General features: G+C 37.0%; 1 protein-coding gene and 1 pseudogene across 2 annotated transcripts in view; both read right to left on the bottom strand.

Moving 5' to 3' along the window:
• SEMA3C (semaphorin 3C) overlaps window positions 1-25609 on the bottom strand; it is a 181516-nt gene that overhangs the window by 10857 nt on the left and 145050 nt on the right. For both annotated transcript variants that reach the window (XM_064575357.1, XM_064575356.1), the window contains exons 13-15: window positions 19839-19927; window positions 15078-15119; window positions 11522-11679 (exon numbers count right to left, since the gene is read on the bottom strand). In XM_064575357.1, coding sequence (XP_064431427.1) covers window positions 11522-11679; window positions 15078-15119; window positions 19839-19927 — 289 coding nt within the window. The remainder of the gene's footprint in view (window positions 1-11521; window positions 11680-15077; window positions 15120-19838; window positions 19928-25609) is intronic.
• Window positions 16814-19832, bottom strand: LOC123835635 (peptidyl-prolyl cis-trans isomerase A-like; annotated as a pseudogene).

Here is a 25609-nt window from a genome sequence, read left to right as displayed (position 1 = left end):
TGAGGGTCTGACTCTTGGTTTCGGCTCAGGTCACGGTCTCCCAGTGGTGAGATCAATCCCTGTGGTGGGCTCCATGTACAGTGCAGAGTCTGCCTCAGAATCTCTCTCCCTCTGCCCCTCCCCCGACTCATGCATGCTCTCCTTCTCTCTAAATAAATAAATAAATAAATAAAGTCTTTAAAAAAAGAGAGAGAGAAGGAAATGATCCTCTCTTTAAATATTAGGAATGTAGGGATACATTGATTGTTTACTATCAAGGCTAGGAAGTACATATAAATGAGCATATTACTTAACTGGGTCAGCTGTTAAGTCTCAACATTTTTACCCTTAAAGATAAATTAAAACATTCAGTAAGAAGAGCAGAAATATTAAAATCTCACAGGGATTATCAAATTTACAAAGTGAAACTAATCTCAAAGTTATCAATAGTGAAAAAAAAATCATTTTAAGGTTACAGCAAATAGTAGTTTGTGTATTCGATGGATTATATAAATCTATGGGAATACAGGGATAAAATTTTGTGTCATTTTTGTATTCTTTTCCCAAAAAATGTCCCATTATCCTCATTCAATTTTACATTTCTTTTTTTTTTTAAGATTTTATTTATTTATTTGAAGGAGAGAGAGAGAAAGAAAGCATGCGCAAACAGTGGGGGGAGGGGCAGAGGGAGAGGGAGAAACAGACTTCCCGCTGAGCAGAGCCTGACTGTGGGGCTCAGTCCCAGGACCCCAGGATCATGACCTGAGCTGAAAGCAGACGCTTAACTGACTGAGACACCCAGGCGCCCCTCAATTTTATATTTCTAATACAACAACACACACACAAACTAGTGGGAAGTCACTCTTGGCTCAGGAAATACAATTAATGCTGTACTCTAGAATAGCTCCTATATCAGGTTTTTACTGCATTGCATTTGCTGTATATCCAAGCCAGTGTTATTTACTACCAATCAACTTGTGAGTGCACTATATTAAATGACCACCATGTGAGAGTTCTTATGGGTGAACTAGTCATTTTCAGTCATCTAGAGAAGCACTATCATTCACAATGGCTAAATTGATTGTCCTGTGACCAGCACTGTGTTATGGTTTGCATCGCTGGGCAACCTGAATTTACGGGATCACATAGCTTCCAGACATTCTGTACAGAAAAACATTATTATGGGTTGGCTTAAATGATGAGATCAGCAAGAGAGCTATCTGAGATTTTTTGTATTTGTAGATTCCCTTTAGGATATCCGTATAGCATTGCAAAAGCTGGTAGGCAGAGTAATATTATATTTGCATGTAGGTTTGGGATTTGAGCTCAAGTTACCAATGTTTTCTTCCTTAAGTATAATCCTTCAGATACACAATGAAATCATTTTTGTTCTTGTATATAAAACACATATTTACCTGAAGATTGAACTGATTATCTTGTCTTAGAATAAAATTTCTAAGCGCATGTCTGAATCCAGAATAAATAACATTTGAGACTAAATTGCAATATTTAGTACAAATATTTAAGATACTTGAGGATGAAAAGGAAAATTGCTTGTGTTATTTGCCATAAGCAAACTTTTAAAAAAGAGAAACTACTGAGCCAATGATATTTAACAACTTCATTATATCAAAGTATAAACTCCATTGATTTCCAAGTATCGCTGTAATTCTTATTCCATACAAAGGACACGTTTTTGGTTTTCATTCCTATGAATTCCTCCATGTAATCTTTGTGTTCCAGATAGGTAGACAGTACAACTGAAATAAAATAGGTAAGTTAACACTATTAAAGAAAATTAGTATGGAAAATACAAGTGATCATTTTTATTATTATTGTTTAATCACTTAAAAATATTATATATGAGAATTTAGGAAATAGTTAATTCAGCAAACATGCTTAGCATCCACTATATGTTTAAGTTTTAAAATAATTTGGAGAACTTACATGGTATAGATATTTGTAGTGAAACTTTCAATGTGCTAGCCAAAGATGGGTGTGAGTAGGCCAAGGAATAAGATAGATGATAGAAAGATAGATAGATGATAGATGACAGATGATAGATAGATAAAGATAGAGATTTCTCAGCTTTTTATGATAGAATTAAGACACTGCTAGAGATTCAGATAGCTCTTTAAATGATTACTATCTCCTCTTTCAACCATAATACTTTTTTTCCCCTGCTTATACTTTTTTTTTAACTTGAGAAAATATTGACATATAACATTATATTAGTTTCAGGTGTACATTCAATCATTATGTTGTATGCCTGAAACTAATATAATGTTATATGTAAATTATTTCTTAATTTTAAAAAAAATATATATACACATATATATAATTGATATATATATATATAGTGAAATGGCCACAATAAGTCTAGATAACATCTGTTCCCATAGTCACAAAATTTTTTTTCTTGTGATGAGTACTTTTAAGATGTACTCTATTATGGGGGGGGAGGAGCAAGATGGCGGAGGAGTAGGAGACCTAAATTTCATCTGGTCCTAGGAATTCAGCTAGGTACGGATCAAACCATTCTGAGCACCTACGAACTCAACAGGAGATCGAGGAAAAGAATAGCAGCAACTCTCTGAACAGAAAAGCAACCACTTTCTGGAAGGTAGGACGTGCACAGAAGTGAATCCCAGGCAATATTCGGGAAGATAGACGGCGGGGGAGGGGGCCTCCTTCGGCTGCTTCTGGCAAGTGATAGAGCCGCGGAGCACAAAATCGGAACTTTTAAAAGTCTGCTCCGCCGAGGGACGTCACTCTGGTGCCTAAGCGGGGGGTGGAACCCTCCGGGACAGTGTGGTCTCAGGACCCTCGGGGTCACAGAAAGACCGGGGGTGCCTGAGTGTGGCAGAGCTCCCAGGTATTGGAGCTGGGAAGCCGGCTGCAGAGGCGGAGCCCAGGCGCAGGCTCTCAGCTCAGGGTTGCCAAAAACCATGATCCGCGGCACAGTCGGGCCCCTGCTCCTCCAGCAGGGACCCAACAAGCGGCAGATCCGGGGATCCGGGGAGACTCCCCTTCCTCCCCTTCCTCCCCCTGCAGTGCGGGAGCGCACCGCAGGGATCTGTTGGGTTTGGGGACTCCAGACAGGGTCGTGTGCCAGAGATAGAAATGCTCAGTCACAGGCCGGTTGAGCACGGAGAGCGCTGGAAACCGGGTGACGGGAGTGACTGACTGCTTTTCTCTGGGGGCTCACTGAGGAGTGGGGCCCTGAGTTCTTGGCTCCTCTGGGGTGGAGATTGGGAGGCCGCCATTTTCACTCTCATCCTCCAAAGCTGGATGGAAAGCTTGCAGGGAACAAAAGCTCTCGAGAGCAAACCTGAGCAGATTACTTAGCCCGGACCGGCAAGGTCGGGGCAATTCCTCCTCCAGTAAAGACATTTGGGAACCATGGCAACAGGCCCCTCCCCCAGAAGATCAGCGAGAACAGCCAGCCAAGACCCCCAAGTTTACCCATCAATGAGAACGGCAGAACTCTAGCGCTAGGGGAATACTGCACATAGAATTCATGGCTTTTTCCCCATGATTCTTTAGTCTTTCAAAGTTAATTTTTTAAATTTTTTCATTTTTTTTTAAATTTTTCTTCCCTTTTTCAATCAATATCTTATCAATCCCCTTTTTAAAAATCTTTTTTATTTTTCATTTTTAGATCATATTCTATCCCTTCATAGTAGTTAACCTTATTTTTGGTATATATATATATATATATATGTTGTTCTCTCTTTAAAATTTTGGGATACAGTTTCTTCTAACAGACCAAAATATACCCTAAATCTCTAGTGGATGGCTTTGTTCTAGTCTCCTGCCTGATCACATTCTCTCCCCTTTTGTTTTTATTTAATTTCTCTTCTTTCTTTTTTCAACCAACTTCTTATCAATTCCTTTTTATAAAATCTTTTATAATTTTCATCTTTACAGTCATATTCCATCCCTTCATCATATTTTACCTTATTTTTGTACATATATAAGCTTTTCTTTCTTTAAAATTTTGGGAGGCACTTTCTTCTAACAGACCAAAATATGTCCAAAATGTAATGTGTGGCACTGATCTATTCACCAGCCTGATCATATTTGATCATATTCTTCTTTTTTTTTAAATCTTTTTCTTTTTTTTTCTTTTTTCTTTCTTTCCCTTTCTTTTCCCCCAGTTTCAGGTCTCTTCTGATTTGTTTAGTGTATATTTTTCTGGGGTTATTGTTACCCTGTTAGCATTTTGTTCTCTCATTCATCTATTCTCCTCAGGACAAAATGACAAGACGGAAAAACTCACCTCAAAAAAAACAAGAGGCAGTACTGACTGCCAGGGACCTAATCAATATGGACATTAGTAAGATGTCGGAACTATAGTTCAGAATGACGATTATAAAGATACTAGCTGGGCTTGAAAAAAGCATGGAAGGTAAAAGAGAAACAAACCCTTTCTGGAGAAATAAAAAAACTAAAATCTAACCAAGTTGAAATCAAAAAGGCTATCAATGAGGTGCAATCAAAACTGGAGGCTCTACTTTCCCCCTAAGGTCAGGAACGCGGCAGGGATGTCCACTATCACCATTGCTATTCAACACAGTATTAGAAGCCCTAGCCACAGCAATCAGACAACAAAAAGAAATAAAAGGCATCTGAATCAGCAAAGAAGAAGTCAAACTCTCATTGTTTGCAGATGATATGATACTTTATGTGGAAAACCCAAAAGACTCCACCCCAAAACCGCTAGAACTCATACAGGACTTCACTGAAGTGGCAGGATATAAAATCAATGCACAGAAATCAGTGGCATTCCTATACACCAGCAACAAGACAGAAGAAAGAGAAATTAAGGAGTCGATCCCATTTACAATTGCACCCAAAACCATAAGATAAGGAATAAATCTAACCAAATAGGCAAAGAATCTGTACTCAGAAAACTATAAAATACTCATGAAAGAAATTGAGGAAGACACAAAGAAATGGAAAAATGTTCCATGCTCATGGATTGGAAGAACAAATACTGTGAAGATGTCAATGCTACCTAGAGCAATCTACACATTCAATGCAATCCCCATCCAAATACCATCCACTTTTTTCAAAGAAATGAAACAAATAATCCTAAAATTTGTATGGAACCGGAAAAGACCCCGCATAGCCAGAGGAATGTTGAAAAAGAAAAGCAAAGATGGCAGCATCACAATTCCGGACTTCAAGCTCTATTACAAAGCTGTCATCATCAAGACAGTATGGTACTGGAACAAAAACAGACACATAGATCAATGGAACAGAATAGAGAGCCCAGAAATGGACCCTCAACTCTATGGTCAACCCATCTTTGACAAAGCAGGAAAGAATGTCCAATGGAAAAAAGACAGTCTCTTCAACAAATGGTGTTGGGAAAATTGGACAGCCACATGCAGAAGAATGAAACTGGACCATTTCCTTACACCCCACACAAAAATAAGACTCCAAATGGTTGAAAGACCTCAATGTGAGACAGGAGTCCATCAAAATCCTAAAGGAGAACAAGGCAGCAACCCCTTTGACCTCAGCCGCAGCAACTTCTTCCTAGAAACATCGCCAAAGGCAAGGGAAGCAAGGGCAAAAATGAACTATGGGGACTTCATCAAGATAAAAAACTTTTGCACAGCAAAAGAAACAGTCAACAAAACCAAAAGACTACCGACAGAATGGGAGAAGATATTTGCAAATGATGTAGCAGATAAAGGGCTAGTATCCAAAATCTATAAAGAACTTATCAAACTCAATACCCAAAGAACAAATGATCCTATCAGAAATGGACAGAAGACATGAACAGACATTTTTCCAAAAAAGACATCCAAATGGCCAACAGACACATGAAAAACTGCTCAATAATGCTCGGCATCAGGGAAATCCAAATCCAAATCTCAATGAGATACCAACTCACACACATCGTTCCTTATGGACCATAAGGGAATGGTCCAATTTCATTCTTCTGCATGTGGCTGTCAAATGGCTAAAATTAACAAGTCAAGAAATGACAGATGTTGCCGGGGATGCGGATAAAGGGGAACCCTCCTCCACTGTTGGTGGGAATGCAAGCTGGTGTAGCCACTCTGGAAAATGGTATGGAGGTTCCTCAAAAAGTTGAAAATAGAGCTACCCTATGACCCAGCAATTGCACTACTGGGTATTTACCCCAAAGATACAAATGTAGTGATCTGAAGGGGTATGTGCATCCCGATGTTTATAGCAGCCATGTCCACAATAGCCAAACTATGGAAAGAGTCAAGATGTCCATTGACAGATGAATGGATAAAGAAGAGGTGGTATACATATATACAATGGAATATCATGCAGCCATCAAAAGGAATGAAATCTTGCCATTTGCAATGACATGGATGGAAGTGGAGGGTATTATGCTGAGTGAAATAAGTGAATCAGAGAAAGACATGTATCATATGATCTCACTGATATGAGGAATTCTTAATCTCAGGAAACAAACTGAGGGTTGCTGGAGTGGTGGGGGGTGGGAGGGATGGGGTGGCTGGGTGATAGACATTGGGGAGCATATGTGCTATGGTGAGCACTGTGAATTGTGTGAGACTGTTGAATCACAGACCTGTACCTCTGAAACAAATAATACATTATATGTTAAAAAAAAAAAAAAAAGAAGACGATAGTAGGAAGGGAAAAATGAAGGGGGGGAATCGGAGGAGGAGACAAACCATGAGACACTATGGACTCCTAGAAACAAACTGAGGGTTCTAGAGGTGAGGGGGGTGTGAGGATGGGTTAGCCTGGTGATGGGTATTAAAGAGGGCACATATTGAATGGAGCACTGGGTGTTATACGCAAACAATGAATCATGGAACACTACATCAAAAACTAATGATGTAATGTATGGTGATTAACATAATAAAATAAAAAAATGAAAAAAAATGATGTACTCTATTATCAACTTTCAAATAGGCAATACAGTATTATTAACTATAGTCACCATGCTGTACATTACATCTCCATGACTTAATTATTTTATAACTGGAAGTTTGTGCCTTTTGCCCCCCTTTGTTCATTTCTTCCACCCCTTACCCTACCTTTGGCAACCACTGTTCTCTATCTCCATGAGCTTGGTTTGTTGTTATTTTTAAAATTCCATATATAAGTGAAATCATACAGTATATGTCTTTCTCTGAGTTGTTTCACTTAGCATATGCCCTTAAGGTCCATCCATTTCACAAATGGTGAGATTGCTTTCGTTTTATGGCTAAGTAGTATTCCATTGTGTGTGTGTGTGTGTGTGTGTGTTTATATCTTTACTCATTCATCTGCTGAAGGACACTAAGGTTGTTTCCATGTCTTGGCTATTGAAAATAATGAACATGGGGGTGCATATATCTTTCCAAAATAGTTTTTGTTTTCTTCAGATAAATACCCAGAAGTGAAATTGCTGGATCATATGGTAGTTCTATATGTAATTTTTTGAGGAAACTCCATACTGTTTTTCATTGTGGCTGCACCAATTTACATTCCCACCAAAACTTTTTTCCACACCCTCTCCAACAGTTGTTATTTATTGTCCTTTTGATAACAGCCATTCTGACAGGTGTGAGGTGAGGTCTTGTGGTTTTCATTTGCATTTCCCTGATGATTAGTGACAGTGAGCACCTTTTCATGACATGCTGACAATCTGTATGTCTTCTTTGGAAAAATGCCTATTCAGATCTGCCCACTTTTTAATCAGATTGCTTGCTTTTTTGCTACTCAGTTGTATGCATTCTTTATGTATTTGGATATTAAACCCTTCGTAGGTCTATGGCTTGCAAATATTTTTTCTCATTCAGTAGGTTGCCTTTTCATTTGGTTGATGATGTCCTTTGCTGTGTAGAAGCTTTTTAGTTTGATATAATCCCACTTGGTTATTTTCTCTTTTGTTGTCTTTGCTTTGGAGTCATATCTAAAAACACATCATCAAGACCTACATCAAGGGCCTTAATGCCTATGTTTTCTTCTAGAAGTTTTATGGTTTCAGGTCTTATATTCAAGTCTTTAAACCATTTTGAGTTAAGTTTCATCTATAATGTAAGATAGTAGTCTAGTTTTATTCTTTTGCATGTGGCTATTCAGTTTTCTCGGCACCATTTATTGAAGAGACTGTTTTTCCCTGTTGTAAATTTTTGCCTTATTTGTTGTAAATTAATTAACCGTATATGTATGGATTTATTTCTGGGCTCTCTAATCTGCTCTATGGATCTATGTGTCTTCTTTTATGACAATAGCATACTATTTTGATTATTATAGCTTTGTAATATAATTGGAAATCAAGGTGCATGATGCCTCCAGCTTTGTGCTTTTTCCTCAATATTACTTTGGATATTCTGGGTCTTTCATGATTCCATAAATTTTAGGATTGTTCTAATCCAATGAAAAGTGCCTTTGGAGTTTTGATAGGGATTGTATCGAATCTGCAGATTGCTTTGGGTAGTATGGCCATTTTAATGATAATCATTCTACCACTCCATGAATGTGAATTATCTTTCCATTTATTTGTGTCTTCAATTTCTTTCATCAGTGTCTTGTAGTTTCAGTGTACAGGTCTTTCACCTCTTAGTTAAATTTATTCCTAGGTATTTTATTCTTTTGATGCAATTGTAACTGGGATGGTTTTCTTAAATTCTCTTTCTGATATCTCATTATTCATGTATAGAAATGCAACAGATTTTTGTGTGTTGAGTTTGTACCCTGAAACTTTACTGAATTCATTCATTAGTTCTAACAGCTAACCTATGATACTTGGTTTCATACCAGGCATGATATTGACATTAAAAAATTACAAGATAGTTTCAGCTCTTTGTTGTTTACAAGGACATGATCAAGATCATGATATGTGGGGGTGCCTGGGTGGCTCAGTCAGTTAAGCATCTGCCTTTGGCTCAGGTCATGATCCTAGGGTCCTGAGGTCAAGCCCCACATCTGGCTCTCTGCTCAGCGGGAGCCTGTTTCTCCCTCTCCTCCCCGTTCATGCTCTCTTTGCACTATCTCTGTCTGTCTCAGCCAAATAAATAAAATATTTTTTAAAAAAGATAATGAGGGGTGCCTGGGTGGCTCAGTCGTTAAGCGTCTGCCTTCAGCTGAGGTCGTGATCCCAGGGTCCTGGGATCGAGCCCCGCATCGGGCTCCCTGCTTGGCAGGAAGCCTGCTTCTCCCTTTCCCTCTCCCCCTGCTTGTGTTCCTTCTCTCACTATCGATCTCTGTCAAATAAATAAATAAAATCTTTAAAAATAAATAAATAAAAAAGATAATGATTTGTGGTATTAGGATGACAGTGTGGAATCTACTACCTTTACGCATCTTAGAAAGGATTACTGGGGTTGTAATTAGAGGGAGAATATGAGAACAAATGAGTCAACTCATATTTTAGCAGAAATGTTAAAATGTAAAAAAAAAAATCTCAAATATGCAATGATAGTCTATATATAGTATGGAATTTTACTTGAGAAATATTCTTTGTTAAATAAAAATGCTTGTTCACCAAAGCCAAGGTCTGGAAGTTTTGCAGGGAAGGAGTACCAATCTCCAATTCCTCCACATTACAGGAGAGGCTGAAAAGCCTATATGGATATGGCAAGATTCACTTTGTGATCCTCGTATCACTTTCTTTCTTAGAAAGTGTGGTGCTTCAGCTCCCTTTAGCATTAAATCTGTTTAATAGAAGACTGCATTCCGGGTGTTAGATATGACAATTTTTAGAAGTCTTTCCCAAGAAAAATGTATTGCTTTACAAACAGTTATGGTAATAATTTTTAAATATCACTGCTATTGTAATTGGGAGTATAAAACAAGTATGGTTAAAATTTACCAGCAATGGCTACAAAAATCATGTATTTGAGATTACATTTGGAATGTGCTTTCCTCATACTTTGTGTCCAGATTCAGATCTCCAGTCCAGTGCAAATGGAAGATCTCAGGGTAATGAGGTCCAAAAATTCCATGTAGAAATCAAAAGAGTCTAGAGACTTCCTGCCTAAATCTTAAAATGACACAGAAGAACACGATTCTTTGAACACAGATACTAAGGACTACTGGTTTAAAGAATGGGAGTTCTCCTCACATTTCATGCCTTTAAAAACAAATGACTTTCAAATTGTCCAGCCCAGGCCACACATGTGTACTCCAAATTCGTATTTCTAACTATCTACTCAACCTCTCCACTTGAATATCTCATAGGCACTTTTAACATCATCTTTCCCTCCACATACCTGCTCCTCCCCTAGTCTTCTCTTTCTCAGGAAATTACATCTACATATGATCAGTTCTGAGAACTTGGTTCATTCTTGAGTCCTCTATTTCTCTAACATCTTACATGTAATACATCAGCACATTCTCTGAGCTCTATCCCAAATCAGACCCTATGCCACCTCCACCTCTATCATTCCTGTGTGAGCCACCATTATATCTCACCTGGAACGCACAGTACTCTAATTGCCTTGCAACTTCTATCTCCTCTGCCCCCATCCACTGCCTACCCCAGGGCTGCAATCCCAGCCAACCCCAACCAGATGAGCTTTTCAAACCAAAAGTCAAATAATATCATTCATGTGCTCAAAGGCCCTCAGTAGTTTTCCATTTCACGCTAAATAAAAGCCTTCAATGACTTACCAAGTCCTATGTCATATGGCATTCTGACCTCACTTCTTCCTACCCTTCCTTTTTCTCATTCCATGATAGCCCCATTAGTCTTAGTGCTGTTTCTTGAACAATCTTGACACACTCCAGCTTTAAGAGTTTCTGGTCCTTCTTTCTGGTATGCTCTTCTCCCAGATAATGCCTTGGTGTCATTCCTCATCACACTCAAGTCCTTGTTCAAATATCACACCCTCAGTAGGACCTCCCCTGACCGACCCATAGCTCTGATCTTGGCTGACCCTAAATTCTGCATATTCTTTGTTCTATAATCAATGTCACTACTGCTGGCTCGTTCCAACTTCACGCAATCTGGCTCAGAGTTTCTCATCTAAGTCTTTGCTGGGATAAATGGCATTCAGCCTCAGACTGCCTGACTCTCTCAATCTGACCAGCAACCATGCACTCCCCATTCTAAGAGGTAAATGCATGTCATCAAGGTTCTGAAAGCAACTCAGCGTACCCATTTTGGAGCAATGTTCCTGTCGCCTGAACTAGGTCAAACATCTGATTATAGGAGAATTAAATGGCACAGGGAAACCCTAGGAAGGTGAGATTTAATGATATACAGAAGCATATAAAAAAATCAGGTAATGTGAAAAACGTTAAATGATGCTTGAAATATTTGCTGGGTCACAGTGGGGAATTGTGTTGCTAGAGGAACTTTAAGAGGAGAAACAGATGTTTCCAAAGTACTGTATTCTCACATATCTGGGAGAATCTCAAGTTATAAAGCGTAGCCATTTACTTCATTCAATGACTATACAAGATGCTAAACATAGCTACTACTTCTAGCGCCATTTTAAAAGAATATGGCAACAGAATTTTTTCTAATGATGTGGACACTGTTCGACTGGCGACATCAGTTTTGACTTTCAGCTGAATGTTTCGTACTCACCGCTTCCCAGTTGGGTAGAACCTAGAGCAAGAATGGCCATCCCATGCACAGTAAGGGTCCCTTGCCAGGCAGCAGTCAGCACAGGCTGTACCGTAGATGTGGCAGCGATGCAGAGACACTTGGGAAATCCCTTCATTGGAGCTCACATACAACTGTTGCTATTGGAGGAATGATTATGATTCATTTCAGATGGGGACATTAAAAGAGAACTTTCAGCAGGAACACATTATAATATATGTCTACACACCCTGAGATTCATTTTAAAATAGACTAAAAACAAGAAGCAAAGCACAGAGGGTATAAAGCCAAAATAAATAGAATTTTCTTACATTAATATGCCTATAATATTACCACTTTCCTGTTTAAAAAAAAAAGCTCACAGCCCTACGTAGAATGGTCATACATTTGAGACATTGGGATTTATTGTTCTCTCAGATTTGTGCTAATATATTACAGATTTAAATTACGATGTTTGCTTTATTTTTTGAATGCACAAGGCAGCTTTCTTTTTCTTCAAATCTGGCAACCCATCATCTTGTAAATTTGAAAACTCCAAGTCTTAAATAAAGGGCATTTTTAAGTTTAGGGGAAAAAAGTACAGGCGCCTGGGTGGCTCAGTTGGTTAAGCGACTGCCTTCGGCCCAGGTCATGATCCTGGAGTCCCAGGATCGAGTCCCGCATCGGGCTCCCTGCTCGGGGGGGAGTCTCCTTCTCCCTCTGACCCTCCCCCCTGTCATGTGCTCTCTGTCTCTCTCATTCTCTCTCTCAAATAAATAAATAAAATCTTTAAAAAAAAGTACACTGTCAGTATTAGATAAAATTAAAAAAAAAAACATTTTTCACATGCCTTCACTCATTAGAACAATTAGAACAATTTTTAAATTACTTAGAAGAATATCAGTATTTATATTCAGGCATGTCTTAAACTTTCTGTATGCTCCAGTGATCTTCAGCATCCTAAGTCATAAATAAAGATTTCACTCTCCTTCATTTGCAGGATGTCAAGAACTTCTGATGATACTGCTCCAATTCTTTTATTTGTGCATAAATTGGTTCTCAGGAGTCGAAAGGGTAGGTTTCTAACTGATGCTTATTTCTGAAGAAGTGATATTGTATAATTCAAATCAGCAGAGAATCTCTAAGCTGGAACTCAAATATATTCACATGTGCAACACACACAAAGACATCTATACATATTCAACTACATACAATTTAAAACTTAAATATAGGAGCACCATTGGTCCATCAGGCTCTGGAGGCAGACATCTGGGATTCAAATCCCAGCTCAACCACAAATATGCTGTGTAACTTTTCTCAATCTCAGCTACCTCTTGGGTAAAACTGGGATAATATAGTACCTATCCTACAGAGTTATTTTAAGAACTGAATGTAAGGGCTAACTCCACATGAAATACTTAGGATAGTTTCTGACTCCTAAGCACTGAATGAATGTTCAATAATGTAGTAGAATAAATTACCAGCTAACAAACTATCACCTTATATACTGTTAATTCTAATTAATCATTTGAATCATACCTCAGTCTACTGTCTAATAAACAGTTATTTTATTCAGATTAATTTTTCAGAAATTCAGCTGAAAATGACTGACCCCCAGTTGAGGCAAACTATAAGAAAACAACTGCATATTTTGGCAATAATCATTTCTCCAGAACACTTCAAATAAGTGTTTGTTGATCACATTAATAAATAATATAGTGAATGCATCAGCTATGCTAAATAAAGGAAACCACTTTATTTAAGGAAAGAATACAAGTAGTTTCATTCTAGAAATTACCTTTTTTAAATTAACCCAACTATTTTCTGCTATATGGAATGCAAGAATAAATTAGAGAATAAAGAAGCCATAAAATAGAAAATAAAATAATTTGAAGACTAGGGAAGGTACTAAATTCATAGTATTTAAATGTACATCAAATACCATTGGTAATCTGTACTTCTTTCTCACTGAAAAAATAATGAGGTAGGCAGTTGTGCAAATGAGTTCCCCAAAACTCAAATAAGTACCCTGCCCTGAATCTAATGATTCAAAGAAACATTTTTAATTATCTACAATATAAGATGTTGAAGACAGATTTAATAGTCATTTTTTCCTGTGCGTATATGTGTATTGCATATTGCAATTTAATGGAATGCATTGTGAACTCTGAGTATACCAGCTGAATTACCAGTTGAAGCGTAACATGAATCACTAATTGTACACTAGACCGTGCCAGACAAATGGCTCTGCATCCATTTTGAATTTTGCTCCGATACTCTCTCTTCTCATTAAACTACTGTAAACAAGGGGCTTCCCTGCTGACTTCAAAGACAATTCTAACTTGGGATCAGCTCCCTGGGACATTGGGGAAAATGACGAATGGCTTCTTGTTACTTGGGAAAATGTTTGTTATGCACCATACAAACATTTTTACAGATGAGATCTTTAGCTCTATCGTACCCTATTTATTTTTCTTCATAAAATTGAGTCAAGTGAAAAGAGCACAGGACTGACTGTGGAATACTTCTTCATCTGCAACAGACCAAATAAGGCAAAGAACACGAACCTTATGTCATCAGTTGTGCTAACACTTAAAACCTTCATTCCATATTCCAAGAAAAAGAAGTCTCAGGCTCTTTAAACAGCAGTTACCAAGGACCTGCTTTATTTTAGGCAATTTATATAAATTAACTCATTTGTGAGAAAAGCATTACCTTGTAGAGGCAGAAACTTAAGTCAGTGAAGTTTAACGACTTATCCACAATTTATGGACAAGTTGGGATTCAAATGCATGTCCATCCTGCTCTGAAGCCTACTCCATTTCTGACTATATGACTCCATCCTTTAGAACTTTCTTCCAGAGAGAACACCTCGGGGGCTGGAGAGGTGTATGTGCTGCACAGGTAGAGACTGGAATAGGGCTTTTCCTTTTTTGTGATCATTGTGTATTCGCATGTGCAGGCACAAATTAGAAGATGAAACATTTCTGATAATCATAGTCAAAGATTTCTTCCCTCAAACCTGAATCCTTATATGGCTTAGATTTGAGGCATTCAGATTTTTTTTAAAGACATGTATAAACTCTAAAAAACAGCACTTCCTTAGCAATAAGCATAAAAGAATGCATTGCACATTTCAAACATGTGATAGCAGCAGGAACTCGGAAGAGGACTGATTACTCATTCCAAGCCCCTGAGAATGTTTGTGATGCTATGGTAGCCCAAACATTATACTGAATTCTTCATTCAAACGATTATTTTTATTTTGGTTGGCTTCACACACTGTAACATTTGAGAACATAGGATGTACAAAATGTTGGAATATCTTGCTGTATATATTTATATGTTCTGCTCTCCTGGGTTTTTATACAAAACAGACCTATTTTGTCTTCCATTAAAAGCTTTTCAATTATGCATCAAAATTAAAGGTGCTTTTGTGGTTACTGTAAATAATAATTATTTTTCTAATACTAAAATTAATTTTTCCAAAATTACAAAATATTTCTTCCTAACAGTAAAATTTGTAAAATGTAAAGAAAATAAAATGGGGTTGTTTTACCTTTTTGGATGAAATTTTCATTGTTGTTATAGGAGCACGATTCTGAAAAATTAAAAAACAAACAAACATCGTTAGCTGTTCAAATAATCCTTTAAAAAGATTTGCATTAGAAATAGTCTCTTGTTTGTTAAAATTCAAGAAATCATCATTTCTCTATATATGCGCATATATTCAAAGTTTAGCAATACTTGTCCCTAAAGTACATTTCCTCTGTTGGGAGTAAGGTGTTTTACAAATATAGGCTTAAGTTAAAAAAAAAAAAAAAGTAGCATTTACAACACATTATCAATATAGTCTTTAGAAAAACAAAATCTGAGTAATTTGGAAGAATTAAAAAAATTATATCTTGGCATACTGAATCCAATGAATAAAACTTAGGCTTGGATGGCGGTGGGTAAGATGCTGAGGCATGGTACCCCATGTTATTCCTTCACAACACAAGCAGTCTGCATAAGACGCTACCGTGCATCAGATGTAGCTTTGCAAAGATGTATTAGCCTGCATCATACTTATTAACTCTCCCATTGCAAACGAAGAAATACTGTTAGAAAATGTCCTCTTTTGGGGCGCCTGGGTGGCTCAGTCATTAAGCGTCTGCCTTCGGTTCAGGTCATGATCCCAGGGTTCTGGGATCGAGCCCCGCATCGGGCTCCCTGCTCCGCGGGAAGCCTGCTTCTCCCTCTCCCACTCCCCCTGCTTGTGTTCCCTCTCTCGCTGTGTCTCTCTCTGTCAAATAAATAAAAATCTTAAAAAAAAAGAAAAAAGAAAATGTCCCCGTTTGATAAATGTGAATTAGTGAAAGCACCTAAGAATTTTCTGAAATAGTAATCCTTTTTTGAAAGTTACTCTATTCATAAACTTTCCTTCTTAAACATTATTAGTTCCTTTTAAAAATTAGACTTGTGATAACCTGATAAATATCTGTGAAGTTTTATTTCAATAACTCAAGTGAGAGCAAGCTCTCAAAATTAACTGTACCTACAATTATTTCACATTCTGGAAGTGTGTTTTCTTACACACGTTTAAAAGAGAAAATGGTGATATTATCTAAACATTCAATCTAAACAGTCAGTTGCAACAGATTTTGATCACTGCTTAGAAATACACATACACATACAAAAATGTATTGTGATTTATATCCACCCAGGCAACTACTAATAGCTATACTCCAATTAAGTTAAGTTTGAGGAAGCTGGCTGTATTTTCAGGAAATATTCTGAACAGAGGATTAAAAGAAGAGATTATGGTTCTGCACTCTACAGAAACAAAGTGTCTGGTTTTTTAAAGTTACATTGAGTTTTCTGCGATATATCAGTGTGACACTTCACTAAGGAATTTGTTTCAATTCAAATGCATTATTTCCTCACGTGCTAATCACAGTGTATCATACACACCCAGTTATTTTTACCTCACCTCAGAAAATATGACACAAACACCATGTTGAAGACAGTAAGGAACTGTATTTGGCAACTGTGTCTCTCAATTTAGCCGTATCAGTCATGGGCACACACATCCACAAGAAAGTTCAAACGTTTTTAGTCTCTCTCTTGGACTGATGTCCCCCACATGCATTTTGACTGACTCTATTTTTCCACTGAGAGTTTATTCTTCATGATGATAACATTAGCACAACTCATATAACAGACCATAAGTAGCTAGCACATGATCAGAATGACTCACATTTCTTTAAGAGCTTTCCATTAACTTACATGTTTGGGTTTGTGTCAAACTCAGTGTTTTCTGATTATCAAAAAATGACATTTCAGAATTAAAAATGAAGTTCTGCCATATGGCATTTTTGCTCTCTTCAAGCAAATTCCAGAACAAGCTACTCTATGTCATTTTGGTCAGCCATGTTGTCTGTATTGAATTGAACAAGGAAAAAATATTTTTTACATATAATGCAATTTTGGTTAATCTAGTGAAACAACCAATTCCTTTATAAAGCAAGACATAGAAAAAAGCACTTGAATGTACATAGTTAACATTTTGTAAGCACAATATTAACACGCCAATCACAAAGAAACTTATTCCAAAGTGAGTCTAGCATTAAAAATTGTAAATTCAATAACACACTGGAAAATTTTCCGGAGTTCCAGAGCCAGCTTCTTCAAACTTAACTTGAATTGGAGTGCAGCTATTAGTAGTTGCCTGGGTGGAAATAAATCACAATACATTTTTGTATGTGTATGTGTATTTCTAAGCAGTGATCAAAATCTGTTGCAACTGTTTAGATTGAATGTTTAGATAATACCACTTTTTTTTAGATTGAATGTTTAGATAATATCACAAAAAAAGTTCCGGAGTTCCTCAAAATTTTCCTCAGATTTCATTTGGTTATTTTTTAACAAATATTTCTTTACATTTAAAACGTATTAGCATAATCTAAACAATGCATCTTGATCACTTATGTGCTTATAAATTCAATAATTTTGGTGACTGTGGGAACATGTATTAATAAGTCAATATATTCTGAGTCCGCTCAACTAAGCAAAGCAATGGACTAAACCAGCAATAGTCTGCTCCTGAGAGTCCTGAGTGCTAATTTTACTCACTTAAAGGCTGACTCTGGAAATAAGTCAAACAGATAAAGACATGTATCATATGATCTCACTGATATGAGGAATTCTTAATTGCAGGAAACAAACTGAGTGTTGTCGGAGTGGGGGGTGGGGTGGGAGGAATGGGGTGACTGGGTGATAGACACTGGGGAGGGTATGTGCTCTGGTAAGCGCTGTGAATTGTGCAAGACTGTTGAATCTCAGATCTGTACCTCTGAAACAAATAATGCAATATATGTTAAGAAAAAAAAAAAGAAGAAGAAGAAGAAGGTAGTGGGAGGGGAAGAATGAAGCGGGGGAAATCGGAGGGGTAGACAAACCATGAGAGATGATAGACTCTGAAAAACAAACTGAGGGTTCTAGAGGGGAGGGGGGTGGGAGGATGGGTTAGCCTGGTGGTGGGTATTGAGGAGGGCACATTCTGCATGGAGCACTGGGTGTTGTGCACAAACAATGAATCATGGAACACTTCATCTAAAACTAATGATGTAATGTATGGGGATTAACATAAGAATAAAAAAAAAATAAAGGCTGACTCTGGTCTTTTGATGTCCATGGACCGTTTGTTTGTTTTGGTTTGTTGTTGTTGTTTAGTTTTATTTCATCATCATAAACTTAACTCTGCAATCCAGCTAGACTTGGAGGGGAGTAAGGAAAATATGAACCCATAGAACTGCAGCGAGCACACAAAGATTATAGGATATTTCGAGCAGATGGGGGAGAAGGGGTGCTCTCCTAAGCTACAGAAGGAATGGGCTAGTAGTTAAAACAGAATTCAAATTTATTAGATTTGCCCACAGTCGGCAGTGGTGATCTTCTTGCTGGTCTTGCCATTCCTGGACCCAAAGAGCTCCATCCACAATATTCCTGCCCTCCCTCACCTTGCCAAAGACCACATGCTTGCCATCCAACCACTCAGTCTTGGCAGTGCCGATGAAAAACTGGAAACCGTTTGTGTTGGGTCCAGCGTTTGCCATAGACAAGGCCAGGACCCATGGGCTTCAGATGAAATTCTCATCATCAGATTTCTCCCCATCGATGGACTTGTGGCCAGTGCCATGATGGTGCGTGAAGTCACCACCCTGGCCCAGAAATCCTGGAATAATCACGTAAAAGCAGGGATCTTTATAACTAAATCCTTTCTCCCCAGTGCTCAGAGCACAAAAGTTCTCTGCTGTCTTTGGAACTCTGAAAGCAGCTTGAAGGAGACGCAGCCCAAGAGCTCGCAGTCCAAGGTGATGTCAAAGAACCTGGTGGGGTTGACCGAGGGTGGGCAGCCCTGGTGACTCCAAGGCGGCAGCATCCGCCCATGGGCCGTTTCTTCTTGATTGATGTAGTTGCAAATAGTAGTCTGCAATAGGACTGATTCCATGCCAAAGTATCTTTGCAATCCTAACAGCTCCTCTGGCTGTGGTTTATCCATCTTTCCAAATGTTTATCAGAGAAATCATTTGAACTACAGTGGCTTACATTTTAAGAAGGGAAGGGACACCACAGATCTGCTCTCCCGGGTCACAGATCCAGAAAAGAATAGGCACTCTGCCCTGAGCAGGTGATGCCTTACAAGACTGAACTTCCCTCTGTGTGCCTTTTTGTTGGTGTTGTGTATTGTTTTTCTTTCTTTTCCTTTTTAAGCCCAAATTTAAGAACAAAGAGAATAATAATGAAATCTCAAGTTCAGCAGAACATGAAGCTTTGAGTGATAAAGAGACACCATTTGTTTTATGTAGCTTGAGTGACATTTGAATTGAAAGCAATAAAACAAGAGAAAACAAAACAGTTTTTCTTAAAATTCCTGGATAAAAAAATATGAGAAAGTTTATCTGACAATCAATAATGTAAGGCACTTGGGTTTCAGTGGCTTGTGAAGCAAATGATAAAAGCCCTTTGCTGGCAAGTCTTTTAGACCTTGACCACAAGAACCCATTTATAAAAATAATGATGAGCAAAATTCTTCGAGTTGTGATAATAGTTGAAAAAACGAATCTTTTAAAGTTAAGATAACTTGAAATGTAAAAAAAAAAAATACTTCAGAAAAATATTTGTTCTATATTTCTCATTTTATCTGGTGTTTCCTATCCTCAAAAACTTATATTTATTTGATCCTTTATCAAATATTTTTTTCCTCCCAAGTGGCCCTGAGATTAAAGAATTCCATCCATCATGCATGTGCTGAGATTAACAGAAGAGATGCTCAAACCTTAAAGACTTCTAACTCCTCCAGAATGAGCTCACCCCTGGCGGAGCCGTTAGCAGGAAGAACCACCACCTTCTGCACAGTGCCTCGATCTAAACCAAAGGAAAAAACACACAAACAATGAGATGCAGGAAAGAAAGACATTTAAACATAAGACCACTGACTTAGCACTTAGAATACTATTTATGTAATTATTTAGTCATCAAAAAGAGACTGTATATATTGAGCTATAGTCCAAATCTCATATGTGTAAATGGAGATTCTATATAATTCAAAATGAACCAATATAACATCTTATATTCTGTACATATTTGGTATAGTCATAGTTATGAGAGAAGAAGAGAATGTCCAAATGTCTGATAAAGTCAAAAGTTCTGTTTCTGAACCCAGTGGTGTGTATTCTTCAAGTAGTAATACATAATTTTAAGTTTGGCCCTTAAGAATATTACTTAAATCTCCAAACTAACTTTATAAAAAGTAAGACTCCGTGTTTTGTTAACCTTGACACATAATGATTTGATTATCTGAGAAAAAAGATTATTACAAGTGAATTTTTATGATAATCATATTATAAGCACTAGTACTAGAAATTTACATATGATCTAAAGTTGGGAGAGATTTCAGACACAGTAAAATCTTTTACTCACAATTCGAAATAATTTTCAGAGCAGATACATAACTGTGGTTTCAGATCAGATGTGGACACCTATTCATAGAATAATTCTACTGTTTTCACACATACACATACTCGGGAAATGTTTTTCAGATACTCTTAAAATTCAGGGGAAAATATGAAATTAGATGGTCCAAATAAACTTAAGCAAATAAAAAATTTACTCATAGTTCCAATGAGATTGCCAAAAACAGAGATGCCCAATAAATGTAATACATGCAGGAAATGTTATTTATGCCAATATTTTTAGTTAAGATAGTTTCATATGTCACATATAATTTTCTACTTTTAAGCATATAATTTTGCCCCTCTACTAATCACACAAATTTGAGGTTTAAAGGAAGCTAGTTGAGATTCGGCAGTGTTGGGTTAAAACAAATTTGCAAATTATTTGATAAAGTAAAAATATATTTCCTCACCAAAACATGTTTCTATTATAATAATTAATGAACTCTATCATAAATATCAAGTCATTACTTTTAAGTATGAGCATGTAACTGTGGGTATATGATTTGGAAAGATGTATTATCACATTATCATCAACAGATACTGGAACATTTTTAAATTCTGTTGAGAAAGGTCAGTAAGAGTTCATTTGAGAGGAGCCTCGGTGGCTCAGCTGGTTAAGTAACGGACTCTTGATTTACGCTCAGGTCATGATCTCAGGGTCCTGAGATGAAGCCCCATTCAGGTTCCACGCTGGGCATGGAAACTGCTTGAGATTCTCTCTCTTTCTCTCTCTCTTAAAAAAAAAAAGTTCATTTGAACTGAGTTTTACCAGGCTAAATTTACAACTAGGAATCATTTTGTGATGAATACCATAATTTCCAAATTCCACATCTCAAACTGGCCTGTTTTCCACAAGCAAGAGTATCTCTGACATAAAAGATCCCATTTCAGGGCACCTGGGTGGCTCCGGCAGTTAAGCATGGGACTCTTGATTTCAGCTCAGGTCATGATCTCAGGGTCCTGAGACTGAGCCCCACGTTAGACTCTGTGCTGGGCATGGAGACTGCTTGGGATTCTCTATCTTCCTCTCCCTCTGCCCCTATCTCCTGCCCCTCTCAGGAAAAAAAAAAAACCAAACTATTTCACATTTACATTTTCTTTTTTTTTCTTTTTTAATTTTTAAATTTTTAAAACTTTTTTATTTTTCATTTACATTTTGTATCTTATGAGCCTAATTGAAAGATTCAAAATATTACTTTTTTTTAAAGTAACTTCTACACCCAACATGGGGCTGAACTCATGACCCCAAGATCAAGAGTCAGATGCTCTACTGAATGAGCCAGCCAGGTGTCCCTCAAAATAATTCTTAATAAAAAAATAAACTCTACTTTAAAATGCTACCAACTAAAAAATTAAAACTTACTAAATAATAATAAGAATGCACAGAAGAACAAGACTTAAGGATTTTGCCAGAACAATCCCTGAACCCTGTGAGGATACAAATTATGTGCACCTGATCTTAGAAGTTTCAAACTATATTCTGTAATTTAAAATTCATTTCTTATGCCATATTCTAAGATAAATAACAATCTCAAAGCTTTGAAAGCTCTAGGTATAATTAAAACTCTTTGAAATTTCTCTGTTTTACTATCAGCTTCCTTAGAATCAGCCCTGGTAACAATTCCTACTATTTTTCCTGGAAGATAAGTAATACATGTATAAATCTGAAGGGAAAAACAATATTTGGGGATGCTGTGCAGAGACATGTCACAATTAAACTGGATGAATGTGGTTGCAGGTGTTCCTCAATTTCTATTAACAATTCATCACCAAGAACCTTGGAAACTTCTGAGGGAATAAAATATACCAAAATCCCTAAAATGAAAGCTTTGAAATTGTAACACCTAGGGCAGGGTTTGTGTAGAATTGTGTGTGTGTGTGTGTGTGTGTGTGTGTAAAGAATGAGGGCATAAAACCATCTGGGTTTTAGGTCATGTTATAAGAAACATTATACTTTTTTTTTTTTTTGAAGAGGTCACAACAGAGTTTTATGGTTCCCTGCTGCAGTTTGTAAGGATCACTGTCATTCTCTCTGACAGCAATGACCTCTTTCTTGAGCAGAGACTGAGCAGAGACTGGGTATAACCACAGTCCCAAATAAAATTGCAAGAAAGGGAATCTTGACTACAGGGATTCCCAAAGATAAAACTATCAGCTCTGAAAAAAATTAAGTATTCTCAAATGAGACAACTGGCTCCTGTTTTTAACCTAATGTCTTAACTATGTGAGCAATATTTTACACAAATCATCATTTCTTTTGAAAGAAGCCACAAGAAACATACTTTCCTCATGCCATTTATAAAATATTACCCCAAAAGTGGCTATAAAAATGGGCTAATAAAAAGATAATGTAATACTTGCTTTTGACTCATTTGAAATAAAAGCAAGAACACCACTTTTATTTACTGCTTGTCTTCCTGTTTGAGTTATTTTTTTGTTTTGCTGGTAATGATGAGTAGATTCCCTTTTATTTTAAGACCTTTAAAGGTAAAAATACATTTTTATACCAAGTAAAACTGAATGTCAACTTATCTGAAACTCTCGCAAAAATATAAGTAACTTTAAGAATTGATAACATTTCTACTTGAAAATCAAGTTCAAATAAAATCATAGAAATGCAAGATCACCAGAGAGAAACACATAATTATTGAATGCCTACTATGTGCCTGGTTCTATGGTAAAAATGTATTATTTAATTCTGATTTCAAGAAAATAAATATCCATTTAATTCCTTTACTCTTCCATGTTTAGGCATGGATTAGTACTTTATGAGCTAATATTTCTGCAGAGTTCCTCATTATACTGGTTCAATCTTCATCAGTGCATCACAAATAAATATATTGGTTCTTTTTAGAATTCCATATATTAAAGTTTTTAATGCATAAATTAGAATAGTCATTCAAAAGTGTGGATTCAAATATGAATACAATAGCTTTAAATCTTTGTGGCATTGTTAATCATCACTTTTAACAATAGTTAATTTAGGCTTTATGAGACCTTGAATATATGTAATTGGGAAGCCTTCTTTAGGGAAAATAATTCGTAAATACAAAAACAGAGTTGTTTGTGTCTTCCCCAAACAATTGCAAATGAGGAACTCTCAATTTTATGCTAAGTCCACCTCTAATAATTAGCCTAGTTTTCTGGAAAAAAAAAAAAAAAAAGGAAAATTGTCCATAAAACTGGACAATACATCCTTTACATTGAAGAATCTCTATCTAATGAAATTTCATATATATCACTACAATTTTATTGTCCAAGATCATCTTTCACAAGTCAGCAAAAGATTGAAAAATTTCTTCTTCAGTTAAATTTATCTGTGTCTCTTTTATTGATTGGCCTTTCTTCTATAGCTACCAAGAATACACTCAATCTCTTTTTTACACCCCTCCACATTTATCTTTATAATCTCTTCCTCTGGTCTAAACATCAACACTCTCTTCAAGTACACTTATTAAAATTCAAAACCAGGGTGCCTGGATGGCTCAGTCAATTGAGCATCTGCGTTTGGCTCAGGTCATGACCCCAGGGTCTTGGGATAGAGCCCTGCATTGTATCCCTGCTCAGCAGGGAGTCTGCTTCTTCCTCTCCTTCTGCCCCTCTCCCCTGTTCGTGCGTACTCTCTCTCTCTCAAATAAATAAAAAAACAAAAAATTAAAAAATTAGTAAAAGTCAAAACCACACCTTTTTGCTTGCCTTTCTCTGGACACTGCCGTTTGGCATTATCCTATTTAAAATGTGAACAGAATTATAGATGTTTATGCTGTTATTTTACCAAATGCCAGACCTCACTGAAACTGGACTATTTAAAAGACACAGCAACAGTTCTAGTAGTTGACCTCACACGTGTCAGAATGGCGAAAATCAAAAACACAAGAAACAAATGTTGGCAAACACGTGGAAAAAAAAAAAAAACCCTCGTGCAGTTGGCAGGAGTGCAAACTGGTGCAGCCACTCTGGAAAATAGTATGGAGTTTTCCCAAAAAGTTAAAAATAAAACTACCCTATGATCCAGCAATCGCACTACTGGGCATTTACCCAAAAAATACAAAAACACTAATTCAAAGAGATACATGCACCCCTATGCTTATTGCAGCATTATTCACAATAGGCAAATTATGGAAGCACCCCAAGTGTCCATCCACTGATGAATGGATAAAGATGAGGTGGTGTATATATACAATGGAGTATTATTCAGCCATAAAAGGGAATGGAATCTTGCCATGTGCAACAACATAGATGGAGCTAGAGAGTATAATACTAAGCAAAATAAGTCAGAGAAAGACAAATACCATATGATCCCACTCCTGCGTGGAATTTAAGAAACAAAACAAATGAGCATGGGGGAAAAAAAAGAGAGAGAGAGACAAACCAAAAAAACAGACTCTTAACTATAGAAAACAAACTGATGGTTACCAGAGGGAAGGTGGGTTGGGGATGGATGAAATAGGGGATGGGAATTAAAGAGTACACTTATCATGATGAGCACTGAGTAATGCACAGAATTACTGAATACTATACTATATTGTACACCTGAGACTAATATAACACTGTATGTTAACTATACTAGAGTTAAAATAAAAAACTTAGGAGAAAAATAGTTCTGGTAGTTGGTCAACAACTTAGATGATTGGTCAGGATCTCTAGTACTTAGGGGCTGAGAAACAAATATCCTAACTCCAGTGTACACCATTTACAAGGCTCTACTCTGGATGTCTTTATATTTCTCCTTTTGTTACAAACTCCAGTTCAGATTCTGAAGACATAGGTTTAATCTGGTCCAATGTAATCATGACGAAGGCACGGCATAAACTAGTACTTAGAGTCATCAATGTGTCAGTGTCATTTCAATCGGCTGAAAGAGCCAATATACAGTTTGCCGCTGCCCCCTAAGCAGGCCCATGTTAATGGGGTAGTTACTCTCAAAATGCAGTCCTGGTAGACACCTATAGCATCTTTTTCAAGACATATAAATCCTTCAGTTCCCCATATACAAAATACTTCCGAGGTATTCCTGGGCTGTATTGTTCACTAATAAGTAACTAAGTTGACTTGGATTGTCTCCCACCCTTTTTCACTCACTGATTCAACA

Source organism: Mirounga angustirostris, unplaced genomic scaffold, assembly GCF_029215605.1.
Source record: "Mirounga angustirostris isolate CCGP_5_RB_7025 unplaced genomic scaffold, mMirAng1.0.hap1 SCAF_12, whole genome shotgun sequence".
Classification (NCBI taxonomy): Eukaryota; Metazoa; Chordata; class Mammalia; order Carnivora; family Phocidae; genus Mirounga; species Mirounga angustirostris.
Note: the sequence above shows the minus strand (reverse complement) of the source record. Positions and strands in the feature narration are given on the sequence as shown.